This window comes from Mercenaria mercenaria, chromosome 16, assembly GCF_021730395.1.
Source record: "Mercenaria mercenaria strain notata chromosome 16, MADL_Memer_1, whole genome shotgun sequence".
NCBI classification, from domain to species: domain Eukaryota; kingdom Metazoa; phylum Mollusca; class Bivalvia; order Venerida; family Veneridae; genus Mercenaria; species Mercenaria mercenaria.
In genome coordinates, this window is record NC_069376.1 from 33743662 (window position 1) to 33766565 (window position 22904).

General features: G+C 35.6%; 1 protein-coding gene across 1 annotated transcript in view; it reads left to right on the forward strand.

Moving 5' to 3' along the window:
* Positions 1 to 300: 300 nt before the first annotated feature.
* LOC128549608 (uncharacterized) overlaps positions 301 to 22904 on the forward strand; it is a 36044-nt gene continuing 13440 nt past the window's right edge. The window contains exons 1-2 of the mRNA XM_053526658.1: positions 301 to 468; positions 1016 to 1094. Coding sequence (XP_053382633.1) covers positions 309 to 468; positions 1016 to 1094 — 239 coding nt within the window. The 5' untranslated portion in view covers positions 301 to 308. The remainder of the gene's footprint in view (positions 469 to 1015; positions 1095 to 22904) is intronic.

Sequence of the window (22904 nt, forward strand, 5' to 3'; positions counted from 1 at the left end):
CACGATCCGAATCTTAAAGTGCAATCTGGTCAGCACTTTCTTACTGTGGACTAAAATGCTGTTCACAGTTCTCAGGTCCTAGTTTGACTGGAGTTCGAACTGCAGATTGATTTGAATCAGTTTGCAGTTCGCAGTTCAAATTTGCGAACTGCAGACAGTTTGCAAACCGTATATAAAATTGCGAACTGCAAATTAAGAACTACAGACCAATTTAACCAGTCTGGAAACAGTCACCGCACAGATCTGAAAACATTAACAAAAATGAAAAATATAAAACTGATTTAATGTATTCAGATATTACAATTCTGATGGCAAATTTCATGGGCACAGTCCAATGCTGCGGAACGGTGATAGTCTGGGAACTGTATGCCGAAGGACAGGGGTTTGTATCGCTGCAGGTATGGAGACCAGTACCCGGCGAGGCCAATAAGTACATGCTGGTAGGCCGCAATGGGATCAGGCATAGGTGTATGTACCTAACCTTTCATTTGTTTTATCAAAATAAGACTGTTCGATACTTTTGCAGCTTTAATTTAAACTTATATCATATCATATAAATAATTCTCACTGCCCACTTGTTTTTGTCATTATGCAAGTTCTGTTTTTGGTTGCGGGTTTACCCGCTACTATAGTTACAAGTGTAATTCTGACAATCATATAGCATCTTTATTTTATTCCAAATCACTTCCAAAGGATGTTCATGTGCTACACAAAATAGTCCCATTCATGAATAATGTGGATGAATTATCAATGATAAAGCAGTTCTGATTCAACCTGTATCCATTCACACTGACCATTTGAATTACACAAGATCTATCAATGATAAGGTTTTCCAGCCCATGGTTACATCACAAGCTAGGTCAGGCAGAGTTCATCTTAGATATGAGGCACATTTGTATATTTGTTTCTCATTCATGTATATTTATAGATTGGCATTTAAACCGAAAATAAATCTAACAAAACCCGCAACCACCAGACATCTCAAGGCTTTGATTAATGATTTTATCATTTTCAGCGACGGGTATTTCCCAAGAAGGAAGGTCAATCGCCAATAGGAATATGATCCACGTCGTCCCGGGGGACATTATTGGGTTGTAAGTATCTTTATGTAATAATTATTTAAGATACATTTTTTTTTTTGATACAGTATCTTGAGTTTTATGGAAGCATTTCCATCACACATGTAAAAAGAGTTACCGCTCTTTAGATTTCATGATAGCAAGCAGTGATGTCATCTAAATTGACGTCATTTAAGTTAGTGGACCCGTAATGACATTCGGCAATTTACGTATTATCCGTATTCGATTTCGGCATTCTTCGGTTTTTATCGAGAGTCGAATGTGCGCATTCTGATTACCTTGGCCTTTATTCTAACGGAGGATTCCGGAGATGGCCGAGGCTTCCCGATTGGTATGTGCGGTCAGCTACATTTACGTACGAAGAACACTGAATAGCATAACGGGAGTACGTAACCATACGGAACTTGCCGAATGTCATTAACGGGTACATTACCATAAAAATTGGAGGGTATGGTAAAAAAGGGCGGTAGCGGTGCTTCAGTGGATTTCATAGACGTCGGGCACTTTCTGCTATAGATATTTAGATTTTTGGGACGTTTCACAGGGCCTCTGTTGAAATACACACATCTTTTCTCAAAACCGTGCAGTCTCATATTTGATATACATGTATATGAATGAAAGAGGCTTAGTAGACTACTCTATTGGACAATATAATGAGCATAAACATATCAAACATAATCTTATTTCTGATACAAAATAGTAAAACAACTGCTAGGGTTCAGACTTCTGGGCTACGTTACAACTTTGCTCTGACCGAAAAAATATAATCAAACAATGGGACTTAATTAAACGGAAGGGAAAGGGCATAAAGTATTTTTAAAACAGTTTAATTGTTTAAATATTTCTCTTAATTAATAGGAAATGGTGGCCTCATGTTTAGGCTGAAAGAAATTGAAATTCACACTTTTATAGAAATAGTTATTAAAATGCAATTCAGTGATATGAGATCCAACACTAGTCTAACACCGCTTTCAAAAAATCTAAATATGTATGACACTTTCCTTCATTTTGAGAACAATTGTTACGAAAAGTCGACACAACTGCGTATCAAGAAAACTTTCACAATATCCACTTATGTTGATGGCAGAAGTGGGCACTAACAGGAAGTTTTGTCCTGTTAAAAAAATTATCTGGATAACACGCAAGTTGCCACTTGCAAGATAATAACTGTGACATTTTTAGACAAAACTGTCTACATAAACAAGCTGATATGTGGTTGGCAGAAATATGCCACACCGTAATTGACGAGCGAGAATTTACAATCAGGGGTAGCAGATTCTTTTAAAGCTATTTCTTCATAGGGAGGAGTAAGCTGAGTCGGCTGCATTTCACAACTTAACTCAACTCAACTCAACTCAACTCATATTTTATTAGAGTCTCATCTTTGTGTACATTACAATTTACAGATAAAACCATTCACATAACACAAAGCCACTCCTTCATAGGAATTATAAGAGACTATAAAACATCCCTATTAAAAATCATTATTAAAAATTCTATTTACATTCTACCAATATTATATCCAATATTTAGCTCATTAATTACAATGTGTATATTTTCTATTTTGTTTTGGCTATGATATTATATAGTTATATAAAAAAATTAGCTAAAATTTATGACTATTCCTATTTATAATCTTTTAAGCATGATGTACAAAATTCATATTAAGCTAATTTATAATTTCCAATTTTCTAGAATCATTAGAAGGTATTGATAAAATATATAAACAAACTGCTATTTATTACTGCTAGAGTCATTTCAAACTTACAGCCAAAAATTCATATTATTTTAGAATTTCTCCTTAAACTAAAATTACTTCTCAAAGGTTCTAAAAGAAAAAACAAAGTTCACAGTGAACACCAGATTTGTCAAAACTATCTGCACCTAAGTTGTAAAATATAAAATCAAAATACTATATATTACAACTAGAGAGTCGCTTCAGCCTACCATCTTATTTTAAAATTTCTTCTAAAACTTAACATTACTTGTTTAAAATTCTAAAAACAAAGTTCATCAGTGAACACTGAATTTATAAAATTTATCTCCTGAACAATTTTAAGCGTCTAAGTTGAAGTATTTGGAAGCAGGCTTTGGCAGAAAATTTTACTATATCAGAATTCTGAAGTATAAAGCAAAGTTTCTCTCTATCAGACAACATCTCAAAAGTGTTACAAACATTTCGTATTCCACATATTTCCACATACAAATCCTCACGGATTTCATTGTATACCTGACAGTGCAGAAGGACGTGGATCTCGTCCTCAACACACAAATTACAATTAAAACATGTTCTACTATTAACATCCAGATTTTCAAACCGACCGGTTTCAAGACGAATTGGTGCCACACCACACCTAAATTTTGACAAAGCACTTCTATGATGAAATGGTAAATTATATTGCAAATATTTTTCAACACCAGGTTCCTCTTTAAACAGTCTATAAGTTCTAAGTTTGTTACCACCATTACTTCTATTTGAGACATTCCTATTCAATAACATTTCCCACTTATCAAGTTCAATTGATACTAGTTTACTTTCTACCATGTCAACAACATTCTTTGCACTTAAAACTTGTGTGTTATTAACATCTACATCAGTGCTATTAAACATTTTACATATTCTAAATACTGGTTTTTACACTTGGAAGAAGCACTCCGTCTGGCCCAATCAAAGATCTTATGGTTAAGCCTTCCATTATCCATATTTGACATTCTACAAAGCTGTCGTACAACCGACCCCCATTGCCGTACTATGGATGGTTTCCACTCCATTTCTTCAATTACCGCCACATTTGGGGTATATTTTCCAACCCCTAAGAAGTACCGCATTGCTCGATTCTGAATAGCGTTTATACAAGAGAAGGACTGGTCACCCCAAATAGAAGCACCATAGTTTAAAATAGGCCAAACCGTGCTGTCGTACAGCTTCGAGAATGTCGTGTATTGAAAACCCCCTACCTGTTTACTCTTTGATATGAGTAGACAAAGTGCTCTTCCAGCAGACAGTGCTACTGACTTTGCCATTTCAGCATAATCCATAAACTCATTCAATATTAGACCCAGATATCTATAACTATTAACAATATCAATATTTTGGTTACATATTTTAAAGCTAAAAGATGTCAGATTTGTACTTTTAGTTCTAAAATGTATAACCTTTGACTTATCACAATTTACAGACGTAGCATTTGTATCACACCATATACTAAGACGTTCAAGTAAAATTTGCAGGTGTTCTGCCGTTTCAGCCAGTAGGACAACATCGTCACATGTTAAAAATAACTATTTCTGTAAAAGTGTGAAAATTTCAATTTCTTTCAGCCTAAACCCGAGGCCACCATTTCCTATTAATTAAGAGAAATATTTAAACAATTAAACTGTTTTAAAAATGCTTTATGCCCTTTCCCTTCCGTTTAATTAAGTTTTAAAAAATATCTGTGTCAACGTTATATAAAACGGTTTTGTTTTCGTTAGTTTCCCATAGTTTTTCGGCGACGCCGTCTAAATTCGTTTTCGTTACCTATGCCACGTGACTTCAGATTGCAAATCAAACTACTTGATAACGCATTATATAGATAATTTATCAAAATGGAAGATTTATGCAACACTCTGCCTGATTGGACGAGAGTGTCAATTTCTTTCACTCTGTTGATTGTGCTACGCTGAGTGAAATGTAGACAAAGCGTTTATCCTAAACGACGCTGTTCACAGTTTTGAAGCTAACTTTGGTTCAGTATATTTAGCAAGAATATTGATATATCTCAAAATGATAAGTAAGTTTAATAAATATGATAAAAACCTGTTGAAATACCAACATATATCAAATTAAAGAAAGAGCTGAATACGGTCTGCGTATCACATGAATAAGGGTGTGATAAGAGTCTTTTATGTAGAGAAGTGCTTTTTAAAAGATTTTCCTTGTTACAATTGTCGTCTGTATATGAAAAGGTTTCTTGCTTTTGTGTCTTATTCAGATTGCATATTAAAATGAGTACTTGTTTGCTTTGATATATTTGTTATAAATTATTTAACTGATTTATTATATATGAATATTTTTCTTTAGTATGGTATGCAAATATTGAACTCAGTTGAAATCTGTTTTATTATATATATGCTATATAATGACTGAATCTCATTACACTGAAATGAAGGTACGCTGCATACAGTTTATCTATGTGATATGACTACGGTCAAACTTTGCTTATGAAACAGAAATATTGAAACAATTACAATTGTATGTTTTGCTTGACCTTCACTTTTTAATAGGTGTGACGTCATTGTCCAAAGATTCATGAATAGCGAATATGCTATTTGTTAAAGCGGGATCAGTTGGCCTATTTTATAAATAAAAAAAAATTAATAAATAAAAAAATCCTTTAATTGATTTTTTCTCATGTATTCTAATCAAACTTGATTTGTAGCATCTTTATTAGGCCCGCAGCCAACTTTGTTCAGCTGGGACATTTGACCCCTTTTAGGGGCTGCTAGAGCTAAAACTAGAAATGCCTTTATACAGCGTCTCATGAACAGCTTACCATGGTGGATCTTTGTCATACTTGGTCTGGAGCATCATTATAAGGTCCTCTTCCAAATTTATTTATATAGGAACTTGGGCCCTATTAGGGACCATTATAGCTAAAAGTAGATATGCCTTTCTTCGCATTAACCACTAAAATGTAATGGATTTTTATCAAACTCGATGTGTAACAATATCGTAAGGTCTCCTGCTATTTTGTTACAAATGGGGATAGGGACCAATTTAGCTAAAAATATAAACACGTTTAATGACCTCTTCTCATGAACCGCTTCATGAATCTTCATCAAACTACTGCTGTAATTATTCGTCTAAGGATAAACGAAACAAAATTGCAGCCCTACGAAACCTTTGCGAAAAATTAAAAGAGAACCATTTAAATTGTTTAAGTGCGGTGTTTAGTTTTGCAATTTGAAAAATGTTAGATGAAAGATAAATGTTAGATGAAAAATTCATAAACTTCTTTCCTTATTACAATTCGCCGACCATCATTTTTAAAGATATTTCTTGTATTAAATGTTTTTTCTGTCATACCAAAGTTGTAACGCAGCCTGTGCAGCACTTTCGTGATGCCAGCTTTTATATATAGCAGACTTTAGGGTGTAATAGATGGGGTGATTTTTTTTTTCATTTTTACATCTCCACTTGTTTTATTGTATATCTTACTGACATATACTAACTGCGACGTACATTTATGGTGTATGTATAGGTTGTTTCCTAACAAAATAATCTCAAGAAAACCAAAGCTATTTCGTGAGGACTAAATCAGTGTGCCGGTATAACGGCAGGCAGCGTTCGAAATAAAAATCAAAGCGCTGAAAGCACTGAAGGACGGTTGTCCTGAAAAGGAGCAAAAATGAACATTTGCGTTAAACAAGTAAATGCTGACCAAAAGTCACACTAGAGCTCAATTAAACAATTAGATAAAGTACAGTAGGCATTCGTTTGCATTGTTTCTGGCGGTGCACACACAAGTGGCAGATAAAGGTTATTTTCAACCTTGTTTCCATTTTCTGCAGTATAAGTGTCATGTTCTTGCTTTTATCATGTGGTGTCGTCTCAGAAATGCTGCACAGTAGATTTTTTTTGGCTTCATCACTAGACACCATAGACACAAAGAAGGTTAAGGGAAAAACTGTTGTATTCTGGAATAAAGGTTTCACTAGGAGGCTTGTATATTCTTTATATAGGTTGAATTAACCACTTCTGTAACAAACTCATTTCAAACATGGTTTTAAGAGAAAAGAAAGAACATTATATATCCTATAAACCTTAATGTAGTAATAAAACAATGTTAGACTAGTTTAAAGTGTTCTAAAAAACTAACAAAATTAGGATTTCCAACATGCAGGTATTTACAAAACTAGTTTATCTTGTTTCTTTTTTTTAAAATTATTTTATTCAACTCGTTTAATAAATTCAATATGGAAAGACACTAATGTAATACCCTCTAGGTAAAACACATATATGCAAGACTCATTTGCTGACAAATTGTAAAAGAAAAAACGCACTATTCAGCCAGCGGTTGCGAATCGTTTTCAATATCAAGGCAACCGTGTGACTTTGAAATTCGAACTAACTTTAATGACCTATATGAAAATCACAGTGATTCAATAATCATATCAAGTTTCAACGGGTTCGTCGGTTAACTATCAATAAAATGTGGTGTATGGATCAATGGGTCCATGCTTTTTTGTAGGGCAATATGAAATAAATAAGATTGATCGGAAATTTAGTCAATATGACCACCCCAATTCAGTGCAAGTACAAAACAAAAGTATAAACAATATACAGGCTATATTCAGCAAACTAACACAAAAATACTGTGATTAATCACAAGACGTCGTTTTGAATATTGCGCACCAGATGTGAGACTTTGTTTTCAAGTTGGCCGAGTAACAGTTACAATGTATCAAACTTAACATTCATTCATTCATTCATTCATTCATTTTATTGGTAAATCGGTAAAATACATTACCTTTGGCCATTTACAAAATTATTTGACAAATATGGCAAAGATAATTAACATAAACGTGAATACAACATAAGTTACAATACATATAAATTCAATTCTTAAGGATAATATCACAACTAAAAGAAGAAAAATCAATTCAAGAAGCAGTTACATGGTCAAGAGACTGTCGCCTTATTTTAACAGCCTCCTTAACATAGTGAGCACTCTTAAGCATAAGTTTTTTGCTACTTGTTGACAATATATTTGCAAACTTTTGCAAAGTGGGCCATGGGTTATATCCTAGATATTTATTTCTTATATCTACATATTTTGGACAACAGAGAAGAAAATGATATTCTGATTCAACAGCGTTACATGTACATAATTTGCATTTGCGATCATTTCGTTCCATATTTAAAAATCTGCCAGATTCTATTTCTAAGTTATGAGAACCTAATCTTAAACATGTGAGTTCTTTCCTCAACGAGCTATTGGATACAACATCTAAATATTTTTCATAACAGAATTGTGTTTTGAATTTTCTGAAATAATCAAGCTTGGGCATATTCTGAATACAAGTATTCCAGTTTTGAATATATTGATCTCGTAGACGCTGCTTAAACAAAGGCAAATAGTTAACATTCGTATCAAAGTTTAACCACGCATCACTAAAACCTAAACTAACTAGTAGACGTTTTACATTTTTGCCTAATTAACATACATATTACTACTGCATTGATCGACAAACATTTTATACATAGGTGTATCCTGGTTTTTCATTACTTTCAACCAGTATTTCAAAACCCTCTCTTTACAAATAACAGAAAGGAGAAATCTACCTAACTCTCCAAAAACAGCTACATTTGGTGTTTGTTGGCGTACGCTAAGACTATTTTTACAAAACTTTACATGGATTTTATCAATTTCTTTATAATCATAAATGCCCCATACCTCAGCGTTGTACAACAAAATTGGTAACACCATTGAGTCAAAAAGTGATAATTTAGTTCTTATATCTAAATTTACCCTACTAAATAATCCTTGCAAACAATTATATGCTTTCAAGGCTTGATCGGACAATGACTTTTTTCATATTTCCAGTGTAAGTAAAGTTAACACCTAGATAACAAAAGTGATCCACCACTTCAATTGGTTCGCCGTTTACGAACCATTGAAAGTCGTGTCTCTGTTTACGTTTCTCAAATATACATATTTTGGTTTTATTAACATTAATATTCAATCCCCACTTTAAAGAATAACTATACACTGAATCTAGCTGGGCTTGTAAAGTACGTGGATCAATTGTGAATAACGCTATATCATCTGCAAAAAGTAACATATACATAGATAACTGGTTGAGATCATTCTCTGTTAAAGCATTGAAGTTGATGGTGTCACATATATCATTAACGAAAAGGATAAATAAAATCGGCGAAAGTGGTTCCCCTTGTTTTAAACCGAGAGTTACATCGAAAAAATCAGATAAAGGCATTGATGAAGAAAGTTTCACACAAGAGGTAACAGAAGCATATATCGCTTTCAACGTTATTATCATCTTAGAGCTAATGCCTGATTTCGACAGCTTTAACCACATTGCATCCCTAACAATAGTATCAAACGCTTTTTCATAATCAATAAAGGCACAGTATAATTTAGATTTACATTATATAACTTTATTATGTATTAAGCCAATTCTGGCCCATGTACATGCATCAATATAACATAATCACAGAAGAAATAACAATGCAACTATACAAGATGTGTAAGCAAGATGACAATAGATATATCAAAACATGAACACTTCATACCAAATGCATGTTATATCTTTGAGAGAGGGAGAGACTGTGAGAGCATTATTTAACATTATGACAAATATCAAGTGTTACATCATAAATAGAGACATTTTAACATATATTACTGACTGCTACATTGAATTAAAAATCAAGTTTCGTTTTTCAAACGCCTTGTAAACATACGCTGAAAGTCTTCTTAAATCATTAACATTTTCAGTTTTAATTAGTTCCATAAATTTGATATAGTTAGGATGAAACCAATAGTATCTTTTAATGTACTGATGCCTTAAATCTGTATATAGAGAGCACTCAATAATAAAATGGTATTCATCCTCCAATACATTACAAAATAAACATTTTCTTTGATCCAATGGGACGCTTACAGGTTTTCTCCATCTGCCACTTTCTATTTCTAGTCTATGTGATGACATTCTTAGTCGAGACATACTTATTCTATGTTTTTCAACAATGACATCATTTAAATATTTCTGAAAAGTAAAAGTAGCTATTGTTCTGTAAAATAAGGCACGAGAGGATCCCTGTAAGCTGTCGTTCCAATTTTGTTTAAATATATCAAGGTTTGTAAAAATATATTAATGTCCCCAACTCCTTGGTTTAACCACACCTCATAAAAACCTAACCTTGACAATAAATTTCTAACACTATGTACCCAATTTATATGATTAGGGTGTAATTCAATATCATTTTTTAATAGAACATACATCTGTCGTGCATATTTTACCTCTTCGCACTGACACAATTTTAACCAGTATTTTATAATGTGTAAATATCTGTGCGTAATATATGTCACTCTTCCAGTTTCACCATATACAAAAGCATTTTGACAACAAACTTTAACTCCTAACAACTTTTTACAGAAACAAAGATGGGCTCTTTCAATATGTGTACCCTTGTTAAAACCCCATATCTCTGAGGCATAATTCATAACCGGTGTAACTAATTTATCATAAAGATTCAATTTATGTTTTGGCGAGATATATGTGAACTTATACAAATACTTATTAAGTTGAAAGGTGGCTTTCAGTGCTTGGCCTGCTAACATTTTATCCATCTCGTTAAAAGCACCACCTGTCGTAAAAAGAACACCTAGGTATTTAAATTTGCTAACAATTTCTATTTGTTCATTATTATAAGTAAATGCTAAATTATCTGGCAACCGACCACCTTTTCTAAAAATCATAATTTTTGTTTTCTTCGTATTAACAGTGAGCTTCCATTTAGAACAATAATCATACAAAACATTTAAAGAATTCTGAAGACCGTCTGCAGACTGAGAAAATAATATAATATCATCAGCATATAATAAAAGACAGAGTTTCATAGTACCAATATCAATACCTTCTATACCTTTGTTTATGAACGTGTCTTCTATGTCGTTTAAAAACATGCTAAAAAGGAAAGGAGAAAGACATTCACCTTGTCTGACCCCCAAATGACATTCAAAAATATCACTGACATTATTAGAGAGTTTAATTTTTGATTTTACATTATCATACATAGACTTAATAACATTTAAAATTTTCCCTCTTACTCCTGTTCTAATAAGTTTGTACCATAAAATGTCTCTCACAACGAAATCAAAAGCCTTCTGAAAATCAACAAATGCACAGAAAAGTTTTTCATTACTATTACACATATGAGAAATAAGGCTGTTTAACACAAAAATATTATCTGTTGTTCCCATATGTTTACGAAAGCCAGCTTGCGCTTCAATATAAACATGATAGTTTTCTGCCCACTCCGTAAGTCGGTTGTTTAAGATTCTGGTGAACAATTTACCTAAAACACTTAAAAGTGTTATACCTCTATAATTGCTTGGCTCTCTAATATCACCACTTTTAAAAATGGGAACAATAAAACCGTCGCTCCAAGAGTCTGAGAAATAACCTATATTTAGACATTTGTTAAATAACTGAGACAAGTATGGTAATAAAACATCTATTCCGTGTTTGAAAAATTCATTTAATATAAATCTGGACCTCCACTTGTATTACTTTTCAACTGCTTAACTGCTTTCAGTATTTCTGTGTGACTAATATGTTCATCTAATTCGGTGAACATTATTTGAAGTTCCCCGTTTAAATACCTTTCGTTAAAAAATAAAACATCTTCATCTGCCTGATAAAACATATCCTCAGGGTTATTTATGGCTTTAAAATATCTAGCGAAATTATCCGGGGTAAGAGAGTTAGGATGACTACCGCTAGTTAATCCCTTCAACATTTTCCAATACTGCTTAGCATTATCTGTCCTCGCTTTAATCAGCTTATTAGTTTCTTTCTGTCTATGTTTATAACGCTTATTTCTCAGTACATGCTTATACTGAGACCGTGCCCTGCACATATTTAGTCTGTTAATATCACTTTTACAGTTTCTATATGAATTTAAACAGTTATAGAATAAGTCACGCTTTGAAGAACATTCATCATCGAACCATTCCTGTTTCCGCCTTTCATTAAAACTATCAGTACTTCTTGGTACCTGCTTAAACAGAGGTGAACATACTTCATCCATGATTTTCAAAAAATCAGAAATATTTTCATCAACCTCGTTGCTGTGTGAAATATTATTGAAATTATTTGTCAAATTAATTAATTCATTTACAACAACGTCACCTGTCAATTTCTGTGTATAATCATGCATTTTATCAGAATTCCATTTATATGTATATTCAATTCTATCACAGTTATTTTCTTCCGGAATATTTATATCCGACGTATATGCCTGTAAGCTAAAAGAAACTACACAATGATCAGATAATATATTCGGATCTAATACTTCAAAAGAGTTAAACAATGCCATAATATTTTCACAATATTTTTTGCTAGCACATAGTCTACTAGGCTACTACCTAATGGTCCAATGTAAGTGTATTTACCAATACTGGCATCTTTTCTTATCCGTCCGTTAAGAATTCTAAGCCCCGACTGTTTGCAAAAGTCTAACAGTAGCGTTCCGTTTTGATTTGTTACAAAGTCTTGTGATACTCTGGGTAAAACCAGAAATGAGCTCAAATGTACATTTAATTCATCTTCGTTAACAAAATCATTTAACTGGCCAATCCTGCTATTCATATCTCCAAGAACTATAAAAGAACAGTTGTCATTGGTACTACTACTTATCCTTACTATCTCGTTAATAACTCTACCATAAATATTTGTCTACCATAAATATAAAAGCTTCTCGTGAGCTCCCTTTTGGAACTACATAGCAAAGACATATATATACATCATGTTGTAAATCAAGAACTGAGCCTTTAAGTTTCAGCCATAATATGTCATCACTGTCCGCGCTGTATAAAGATACATTATCGATAATATCAAATTTCACATACACAGCAATACCACCAGAATTCCTTTTAACAGCATGATTTTTCACCGTCCTATGTAAATTAAACAACTCAAAACCGTCAATATTCATATTTACGTATTCATTTGACCAAGTTTCTGTCATGAAAATTATATTATGATTTTTGAAAACAGCCCTTAATTCAGGGGATTCCAGTTTGTTCACATTTTTTGAAATAAGACATTGTATATTTAACAGCGCACATTTTATCGACCGTCTCTCCCTATTGTACTATTTATCGGTAGGATTATCTCTAGACTCGCTTATCCTGTGATTTGATAATTGATCATGGCCGCCCCCGCTGCTATAATTAACTGAACTATCAATCTCCACGTGCTGTCTGTTGTCTGCCCCAGCAGACGACACGTTTCTAAAATGCGGTACGTTAGTCGGTTGAACGGTCGTACCTGCTGCTACTTGACTGTATAACATTTTGTTTAATTGCTGAGACTGTGCTGGTATATTATATATTTGATTTTCAATGTTTGCTGGTCTCTCAGGCTCGATCCGCTGGTTTGGACTCGGCATACTAGCCTCGCTTGCAGAATTGTCAACATCAGTTGACACTGAATAAACACTACGGTTTTGCTTACTACAAATATCGTTTTGGGGATTAAACAACTGGGATCTGTCTCTGTTTAAAATGTCGTGCCAGTCGGGAAATTCGTCCGCTACCACTCGACCTTTGATAATAAATTTCGCAGGGTAGGCCATTTTCGCATCTGGACCAAAAGTTTCCCTTTCGCTGCGAAAGCGATCCCAAAGTCTCTTCCGCGCGTTGGCGATTTCTTTTGGGTAATCCCTGTCAATGCTAAATCGTGAGTTTCTAAGCTTTTTAGCTTGCTGCAGGATATATTCCGTATCCTGATAGTCCCGGAATGCCACAATTATCGGTCGCCTAGGAGTCTGTGTAATACTTCTCGCGCGGTTTAGGGAACCTAACCGATGCACACGCTGGACATAAAACTCTCCAAGATCTAGTTCTAAATAGTCACTAAAAAACTCAGAAAGTAGTTCATACGTATTTTTTGATCTCACGTCAGCTAGGCCGTAGAAAATAAGATTATTGCGCCTGGAGCGCGCTTCAATATCTATACTGTGGTATGCTAACTGTTTCAAGTGACCATTTCTCACGCTAATGATATGCTCCAGGGTATCAACTTTTCGAATTGTGCTATTTATTTTCTCAGTCATTGATGTCACAGGGTGAGAAAAATGTGCAGCCAGACCGGGACACCTGTAGCGGACCCATACAGGATAGGTACGTCAGAGAGTGAAGCTGGTAAGAAATATGATGAAGCTTTGGACTTCACTCTTGATGATTCATTTGATGAATTCAAAAAGAGAATACAGGCATTGAGTGCTTCAGTATTCACAATTGATGAAGTAAATGGCGATGAGGACACACACAGTGTGAAGGAAAAAGAAGCAGGAGAGAGAGTTTTTGATAAAAGACAAACTCTTTTGGCAGAAGAAGAGAAGAAACTCAATGAAAGAGAAATTAAGATAATGGAAAGAGAAAATGAGATGATTAAGAGAGAAAAGTACTTGACAGAAATGGAACAAACGATATTAGGAAAGATGGACAAGTTAGAGAAAGAACACATAAAGAAGGAACGGACATTACATTTAAAGGAACAAGAATTCACTTCATATATGAAAGAGACACAAAAGAAAATGAACGACAAAATAGACAAGTTAGAAACGTGGTACCAAAGAAAGGAGAGAGAGATTAGAGAAAAGGAACTAGCGATAGAAAAAATGAAAGATGAAGGGCGAGAAAAGCTTGAGCATAAACCAGAAAGGACTGACACAAAGAAAAAGTCAGTAAGAATAGATACAGACACAGATACAGAGGATGGTACAGATCATATTGAAGAGTCTGATAGACGGAGGCAAAGAGCTAATAAAGGCCTAGACAATCTGAACCTGAAACTGAACTTAACACCGTTTTCAGGAATGGAGCCAGTGCCTCGTAATGAAGCTACCTTTGAAGAGTGGAAGCTAGAAGTAGAATGCGTGAAGGCAATCTATTCAGAATTAGTAGTAATTCAGGCTATAAGAAAAGCCCTTAAAGGACAAGCTAAGAGAATCATGCTTCACCTAGGCCCTTATGCATCTGTAGAAAAGATAGAGAAGAAATTAGAAGATGCTTTTGGAAATATTGCAAGTAAAGACAGTATACTTTCACACTTCTTTCTTGCAGAACAGGAAGTCAATGAATCTATAGTAGAATGGGGTCTAAGACTAGAGGATATGCTCTTGCAAGCATCAAGGAAAACAAGGATTGAAGAAAAGGAGAAGGAAGATATGTTAAAAAGAAAGTTCTGGAGAGGCCTAAGAAATGAAGAGTTACAAAATGCAACAAGAGTTCATTTCGAAAGTGATATATCTTATGAACAATTACGAAAACAAGTAAGGTCAGAAGAATTTGAAATGAAAGTACAAAAGGAAAGGAAGGATAAGAAAGAGAAGCCTCCAACAAATAAAGCTAAACAATCAGCATTGAACTTTCAAGATGATGAAGGAAAACAGATGATGAAACTCCTGATAGAAAAGATGGAACAGTTGGATCAGAAAGTCAATGATTTAAAGAAGGAAAATGAACAATTGCAGAAGAACAGAGAAACACCACAAAGAGACAAGGAAGGATACAGATATAACAGAGGTCGAGGATACAACAGAGGAAGATGGAACAGAAGAGGAGGAAGAGGACAAGATACACAACAAGGACAAAGCTCAAATGAGAATAACAAGAAACCTGACAAAACAGCCGGTTTAAACGAGAAAGGTTCTTCATGAACGGAGGCTTGAAGAACTCTCAAGAAAAACCTCCAAAACAAAGTTGCAATGTATTTGATCGGTTAGTTGGACATTCAAATGAAAACAAAGTTTTCTTAAACGGTATTGAAACATCATGTCTTGTTGACACAGGATCAATGATCACAACTATCTGTGAAGATATGTTTGATCAATTAAGTCCAAAACCAGAGTTACATGGCCTCGAGGAATTTATAGTAAGAGGACCAGATGGCAGTGCATTACCATATATTGGTTACATTGAGGCTACTATCAACATACCTGGTATTAGAAATAAAGACATAGATGTTCCAATACTTGTTGTTCCAAACACAGACTATAACTTAGATGTACCAGTTATAGTTGGAACAAATGTTTTGAAATTTGTCTCAACTAATGATGAAGACAAACTGTCTAAAGAATGGAAATCGGCTGCTTCAACAGTTAACTGTAGACAGTCTGTTGGAACAGTGCGGTCTACTAATGACAGAGACATTACTGTGCAACCAAATGAAACCATTGTTTTGTCTGGCTTTGTTAGAAAGAGTGACAACATATCATCCGCCATCACAGAGCAATCAGAACAGGCATCAAGTAGAATAGGTGTATGCCCAAGAGTAGTAAAACTTGATAAACCTGGGTCATCAGCAAGGGTACCTGTAAAAATTTTCAACATGTCAGCTAAGACCATCAAAATTCAACCGAAATCTGTTCTTTGCGAATTGAATGAAGTTAAAGTCTTACGAAACTGGGATCCAGAAACCATCAAACCTACTGTAAATCCAGAAAGTAACAACAAACAACAAGATCAGCAAGCATTTATTGAAAACTTAAAACTGAATGTCGACCATCTTGAACCTGTGCAGCAAGAACAGCTGAAAAATCTGTGTTACAAATGGAGAGATGTTTTCTCACAAGGTCCATTGGACTTAGGAAATACAGATCTCGTAAAACACAGTATTAAGCTGAAAGATGAACAACCGTTCAAAGAGCCATACAGGAGAATACCTCCCGCTATGTTCAATGAAATAAGAGAACACCTACAAGAGATGTTGAATATGAACGCAATACGTCCTTCACATAGTCCTTTCTCCTCCAACGTTGTGATTGTCCGTAAGAAAGACGGGTCAATACGTTTCTGTCTGGACTACAGAAAACTCAACAGCCGTACACACAAGGATGCTTATGGCATTCCTAGGATTGACGACACACTGCATCTTCTCTCTGGTTCAAAATTTTTCACAAAGCTCGATTTGAAGGCAGGTTATTGGCAGGTCGAGATGTCTGAGGAAGATAAAGAGAAGACAGCATTCCAGGTCGGAAATCTTGGATTCTTCGAGTGTAACAGGATGCCATTTGGCCTATGCAACGCGCCAGCAACCTTCCAGAGACTGATGGAGCGTTGCATGGGCGACATGAACCTCCAAGAATGCTTGATTTACTTGGACGACATCATCATCTTCTCTTCATCTTTTTCGGAACACCTTCATCGTCTGGAAGCCGTCTTTAGCCGCTTGAAGGAGCACAACCTGAAATTGAAAGGTTCAAAATGTGAGTTTATGAGAACAGAGGTTACTTACCTGGGTCACGTCGTCTCTGATGAAGGCATCAAAACAGATCCAGATAAGATTGACGCAGTCCGGAACTGGCCTGTTCCTAGGAATGCAAAGGAAGTAAGGAGCTTCCTTGGCTTTGCTGGATACTTCCGGAAGTTTGTTCCTGGATTTGCTAGCGTTGCCCGTCCCCTGAATGAACTGCTTGTTGGAGCTTTCACGGACAAGGGCAAGAAAGTAGCCAAACGTGTTCCTTTTGAATGGAAAGAATGTCACCAGGAAGCCTTTGACAATATAATAAAAGACTTACCTCTGCACCAGTTCTCGCTTACGCGGACTACTCCAAACCTTTCATCTTGCACACCGATGCATCGATTAGCGGACTAGGGGCAGTACTTCTCCAGAAGCAGGATGATGGAGTTGAGCGTCCCATTGCATATGCCAGCAGGAGTCTGAAGCCCTCAGAACGAAACTACCATTCAAGTAGACTTGAATTTCTCGCTCTTAAGTGGGCAGTCACTGAGAAATTTCATGACTACTTGTACGGAGCTAAGTTCGAGGTGCTTACAGACAACAACCCATTGACCTACATCAAGACTACGGCCAAACTTGATGCTACTGGACATCGTTGGGAAGCAGCACTTGCTAACTACGACTACAGCATCAGTTATCGTAGTGGCAAGAAAAACGTTGATGCTGATGCGCTCTCCAGACAAGTTACCCCAGATGATAATACAACTGAAGGAGATGCAAACATTGTGCATATAGAAAACGAGGTAGTTGGGGCCATGCTCAATATTAACCACTGCAGTACTCCTTTCACAGTCGATCCAGATACTGATGATGCTACAGACTCTGAGACACTCAACAATGATATTCGAGATGATCTATTGAAATCATATGCTTTGAACAAGCAGGACTGGATCTCTGGACAAGACGCAGATCCTACAATTTCAGTTGTTAGGACAGCAGTTTCACTTGGCAATCACCCCTCTGCAATCGACATGAAAGACTGTCCCGCCACAGTGAGGAAATACTTCCGCAACTGGAAACAGTTAGTACTGAAAGACGGAGTTCTTCATCGTAGAACTACAGTTCGAGGAGAACATGTCGACCAAGTTGTAGTTCCGGAATCTGCCAGATTTATCCTTTTTCAAGCTCTTCATGACGACATGGGCCACCAGGGAAGGGATAGAACTACCAGTCTGTTCAAACAGAGGTTCTTCTGGCCAGGTATGGATTCTGACATTGCGAAGTGGGTGAGACAGTGTGATAGGTGCATTCGCCGTAAGATATCACCTACTTTAGCTACAGGGTTGGTAAACATCACTTCTTCGGCGCCGATGGAATTGGTGTCTATTGACTACCTGTCGCTGGAGGTATCTAAGGGCGGCTTTGAGAATGTACTTGTCATAATGGATCACTTCACTCGTTATGCTCAGGCCATACCGACAAAAAACCAAACAGCCAGGACAACAGCTAGGGCTCTTTTTGACCACTTCTTTGTCCACTATGGTTTTCCGGAAAAACTACACTCAGACCAAGGCCAGAACTTCTTGTCTAAGGTTATAAAGAGACTGTGCAGGATTACCGGCATCCGAAGGTCAAGGACGACTCCCTACCACCCGCAAGGGAACGGACAAGTGGAAAGATTTAACCAGACACTTCTTCAATTGCTCGGCACTTTATCAGATGAAAAGAAGAAAGACTGGAAATCAGCAATCCCTCCACTTGTCCATGCCTACAATGCTACGCGTCATGAAAGCACTGGGTACGCACCTTACCAACTAATGTTTGGACGACCCCTAGATTGGCAATTGATGCTTTCTTAGGCCTCAAAGGACAGCGTATAAGCGGCACTTCTCCTTCGGATTATGTAAGGAAACTCGAGGAACACCTCTCCCACGCATACAAAGAAGCTAATAAGGCAGCCACCAGAAGTGGTCAAAGAGGGAAGAAGTATTACGACCAGAAGGTCAAAGAGTGTAAACTTCTACCAGGTGACCGGGTCCTTGTTAGAAATGTTGGCCTCAAGGGCAAAAACAAGCTTGCCAACATCTGGGAGGAGACCCCTTACATCATCCAGGGACAACCGAATGCAGAGATGCCCGTTTTTGCAGTAAAGCGGGAAGATGGCGAAGGTAAAACGCGTGTTTTACACAGAAACATGCTTTTACCATTCATGAGTTTACCAACCTCAATATCTCATGAAAGTGCGAGAAACTCATCTGACTGTCATGGGGACCACAGTGAACCAAGCAGAGAATCCGAGAATCACTATGCTTTTTCTTTTTCAGGTTCAGAGAATTCTTCTACCCCATCAAGCACTAGCGTTGAAAGGTACAGACCTCCACACAGACGTAAGCCTGATGAACCTGGCCTATTACCTCGTAGAACTCGACCGCGACAGAAACCAGGTTGGATGACCTCTGGTGATTTTGTTTTAGGTCAACATCAATTTACAGTGCCCTCTGAACAGGTCGTCACATTATGATAGTGATGTGAATTTTTTTCAGTTGAAGACATCACACTACAGAACAGTTGTAAATAGCAATATGTTTTATGTATGGAAGTAGAACTTTATAAAATGTATTGAAATGTCTGTCATTTGTTAATTATGTGATATGCTTAGTTAAGGTAACCTTAACATTCTTTTTCAGATGATATTCGAAACATGTTTATTGTTAATATCATTGGAATACAGCAGGAAAGTGCACTTAGTCATAACACTAGTTATATACTGTTGTTAGTTAGAGATTAAAGCATAGTCGGTGACTAATCAATATTCTTGATTTCATTTCAGGAACAACTTACAGTTGCTGCTTCTTTACTCTGCTAGTAGTGCATTGATGCTTATTTTTATGAAACTCGTTAAAGTTTCCTGCATTGTTATGTCATCTTTATTTTAAGGTCACATACCTATAATTAATACTATGTTGTACATATCCTTTGTTTTTCGATATTATTTGCGATGCGATATTTATTTTAAGTAATGTCGAGGACGACATTTCACGGAGGAGGGAAATGTGTTACAGGTTAATATTTTACTTGATAGCATTCATAAATAAACTCTTGAAAAGATCGTATGACTTCGTTTTATTTCTCACCAAATGCACTTGTTCCAACTCCAAACGTCGAGTAGCTAGCTGTAGTAACATCATGTACTTATAGTTGTAAGCCGTAGCATTGTAGCTAGGATGCCGTATCAGGTAATACCTCTGTTTACTTATCTAACCTGTGCACTTTATATTTATCCTTTTGTTATGTAAATTACCGGACTGTATCGGCCAATCGATATGCGTAAAATCAATCAGAGCCACCATCGATTGATATTGTACATACCATTGACGTACATGCCATCTTTAATTACATTAAATATATATTATTTCATATATATTTACAGGTAATTTATATTGCATCGTCTTTATTATACATTTTTCTATAATTGTGTATACTTTGATGTAATTCTGTTGTGTAATTAATGCATTTGAATACCTTTATATGTCCTATCTACATGTCTTTGTTAAATCTATTATTAGCATCCATCCGCCATATTTGTTATTGTTTACATTTATTATAAATGTAAAATGAGAGCCACCATCGATTGATATTGTACATACCATTGACGTACATGCCATCTTTAATTACATTAAATATATATTATTTCATATATATTTACAGTTGTCATTACTCGCCGTTAGCCCAGCTAAGAACCCAAACCTCAGATAGAACTTTCAACAATATAACCAGATATATACGCTACATATATAAAACACGAAAGCCACATCTGTAACACTGGCGCCCAACGTGGGACCGTGACTGAATATACTCCGAGATCATGTTTACCTTGTTCTCTATCCCATTAGAAATTCGAGGACGAATTTCATGTAGCGGGGGGAGTATGTCACGGTACAGGACTTGAATATTAAAACGGGGAGAAAATGTGTAGGCGGCCGGGTAGCTCAGTCGGTAGAGCATCGGAACGGTATTCCGAGGCCCCGAGTTCGAGTCCCGGTCTGGCTGCACATTTTTCTCACCCTGTGACATTGACAACAAGGATCTATCGTTCTCGTCTAATTTCTCTAATTTTCGAAACATCATAACTAATTTTTCGTCGGTATTCAACGAATAAAATGAATTGTCACTATTTGATGTTATAAACGAGCTACCTGTAATTTCATGCGCATGTTTCTGTCCCCCTGTATTTATAGGGGTTTGATCACACCCCGCCCACTGCTGTAGTGGGATATATCTGTTTGATGTTGGGACTGCAAAAGTCACATTCTGTCCATTCTGTCTATTCGGGGTACTAGTATTCCACATATTTTGTAACATATTGCACAAAGTTCTCGTCAGTTTCTTTCGTCTACCCTCCTAAATCCTTCAAAATTCTCAAAAATTCCAAAATTTTACACTCTCAACACTGACTGAAAAAATACGTCCGCCATCTTACTTCACACCTTCTTACTTCACACCTTTACAATTAAGAACATTTTGAATAATTGAGTGGAGTAAAAATAAACAATCAGTTGTGGATTTATTATCTCTAAAACCAAATTGTGATTCGTTTAAAATGTTCTGTTCCTCACACCATCTATTTAACCTATTTCTAAGAGCTAGTGAAAATATTTTAGCAAGTATACTGACAAGGGTGATCCCCCGATAACTGGCTGGGTTTGAAGTATCCCCCTTTTATGTATCGGTACAATAATACCTTTACACCAAGCCTGTGGGTAGATTCCCGAATCAAAAATTTTGTTAAAAAGTGTTACAAGATATGGTGAAATAAATGCATTCGAATCAATGAAAAAATCCGCAACTATTCTACTATAATCAGCACTTTTATGTCTCTGCATTGACCGTATAGTTTTAGAAATTTCCTCAGCTTTAAATGCGCAGTCTAATGTCTCAATTAAAAGTGGTTCAGATTGTATATTGAGTTCTACTTCCTCAAAATAATTACTCTGCCGGCTATTCGAAATATTTTTTAAGTGATCTACAAAATCAGTCATATTGACATCAGATATATTTCCCGTACCAGTATTCCTAAATTCATTAATGTATTTCCAAAATTTTCTCGGGTTATTTTTGCTCATAGCAGATAGCTTTACTTTTTCACTGTAATTAAAAGTACGCTTTGCTCTCCTTTTTACTGAGCAAAAATTGCTTCTGCTGTCCAAAAAGTTCGTTCTATTCTCTTCAGAAGGATTACTATGAAAAATTCTTTTATTTGTTAAAAACAATGCTTTTGCCTGTTTGCAATTATCATCAAACCATGGCGCTCTTTTTATAATTCGTTTCTTATTCTTCGTGTAACAAGTTCTGCCGTGCATTTTAAAAGAAATATCATATACAATATCAGAAAAGCTGTTTATACACATATCAATATCAATTTCAGCAGATATTAATTTATGAGACAGTTCATCAAATAACATCCTATTATCATTCAACAATGCCTGAAATACATCCGGATTAGTATCATTCCAGAAAATTTTATCATAAGTTAAAATGTCAGTATGATAAAATATCATATGCTCACATTCTAATGAAAATACAAGAGGGCAGTGATCAGAAAATTCTGTCATTTCTAAAACCTTCATATTTGATATACTTGAAAAATTTCTATAAGTCGTTAATAAATAGTCAACTACACTAGCTGCTCTCCTGTTTCGGATAGTATTATAACACGTAAAGTCTCCACGCTCAAGGCGACCGTTTGTAATTAAAATGTCGTTTTCTTTGCAAAAAGATAACAGTTTATTGCCAAAAGCATTCACAGTTTTATCACAAGAAAAACGTGCTGGTATCGCTCGTGCATACAAT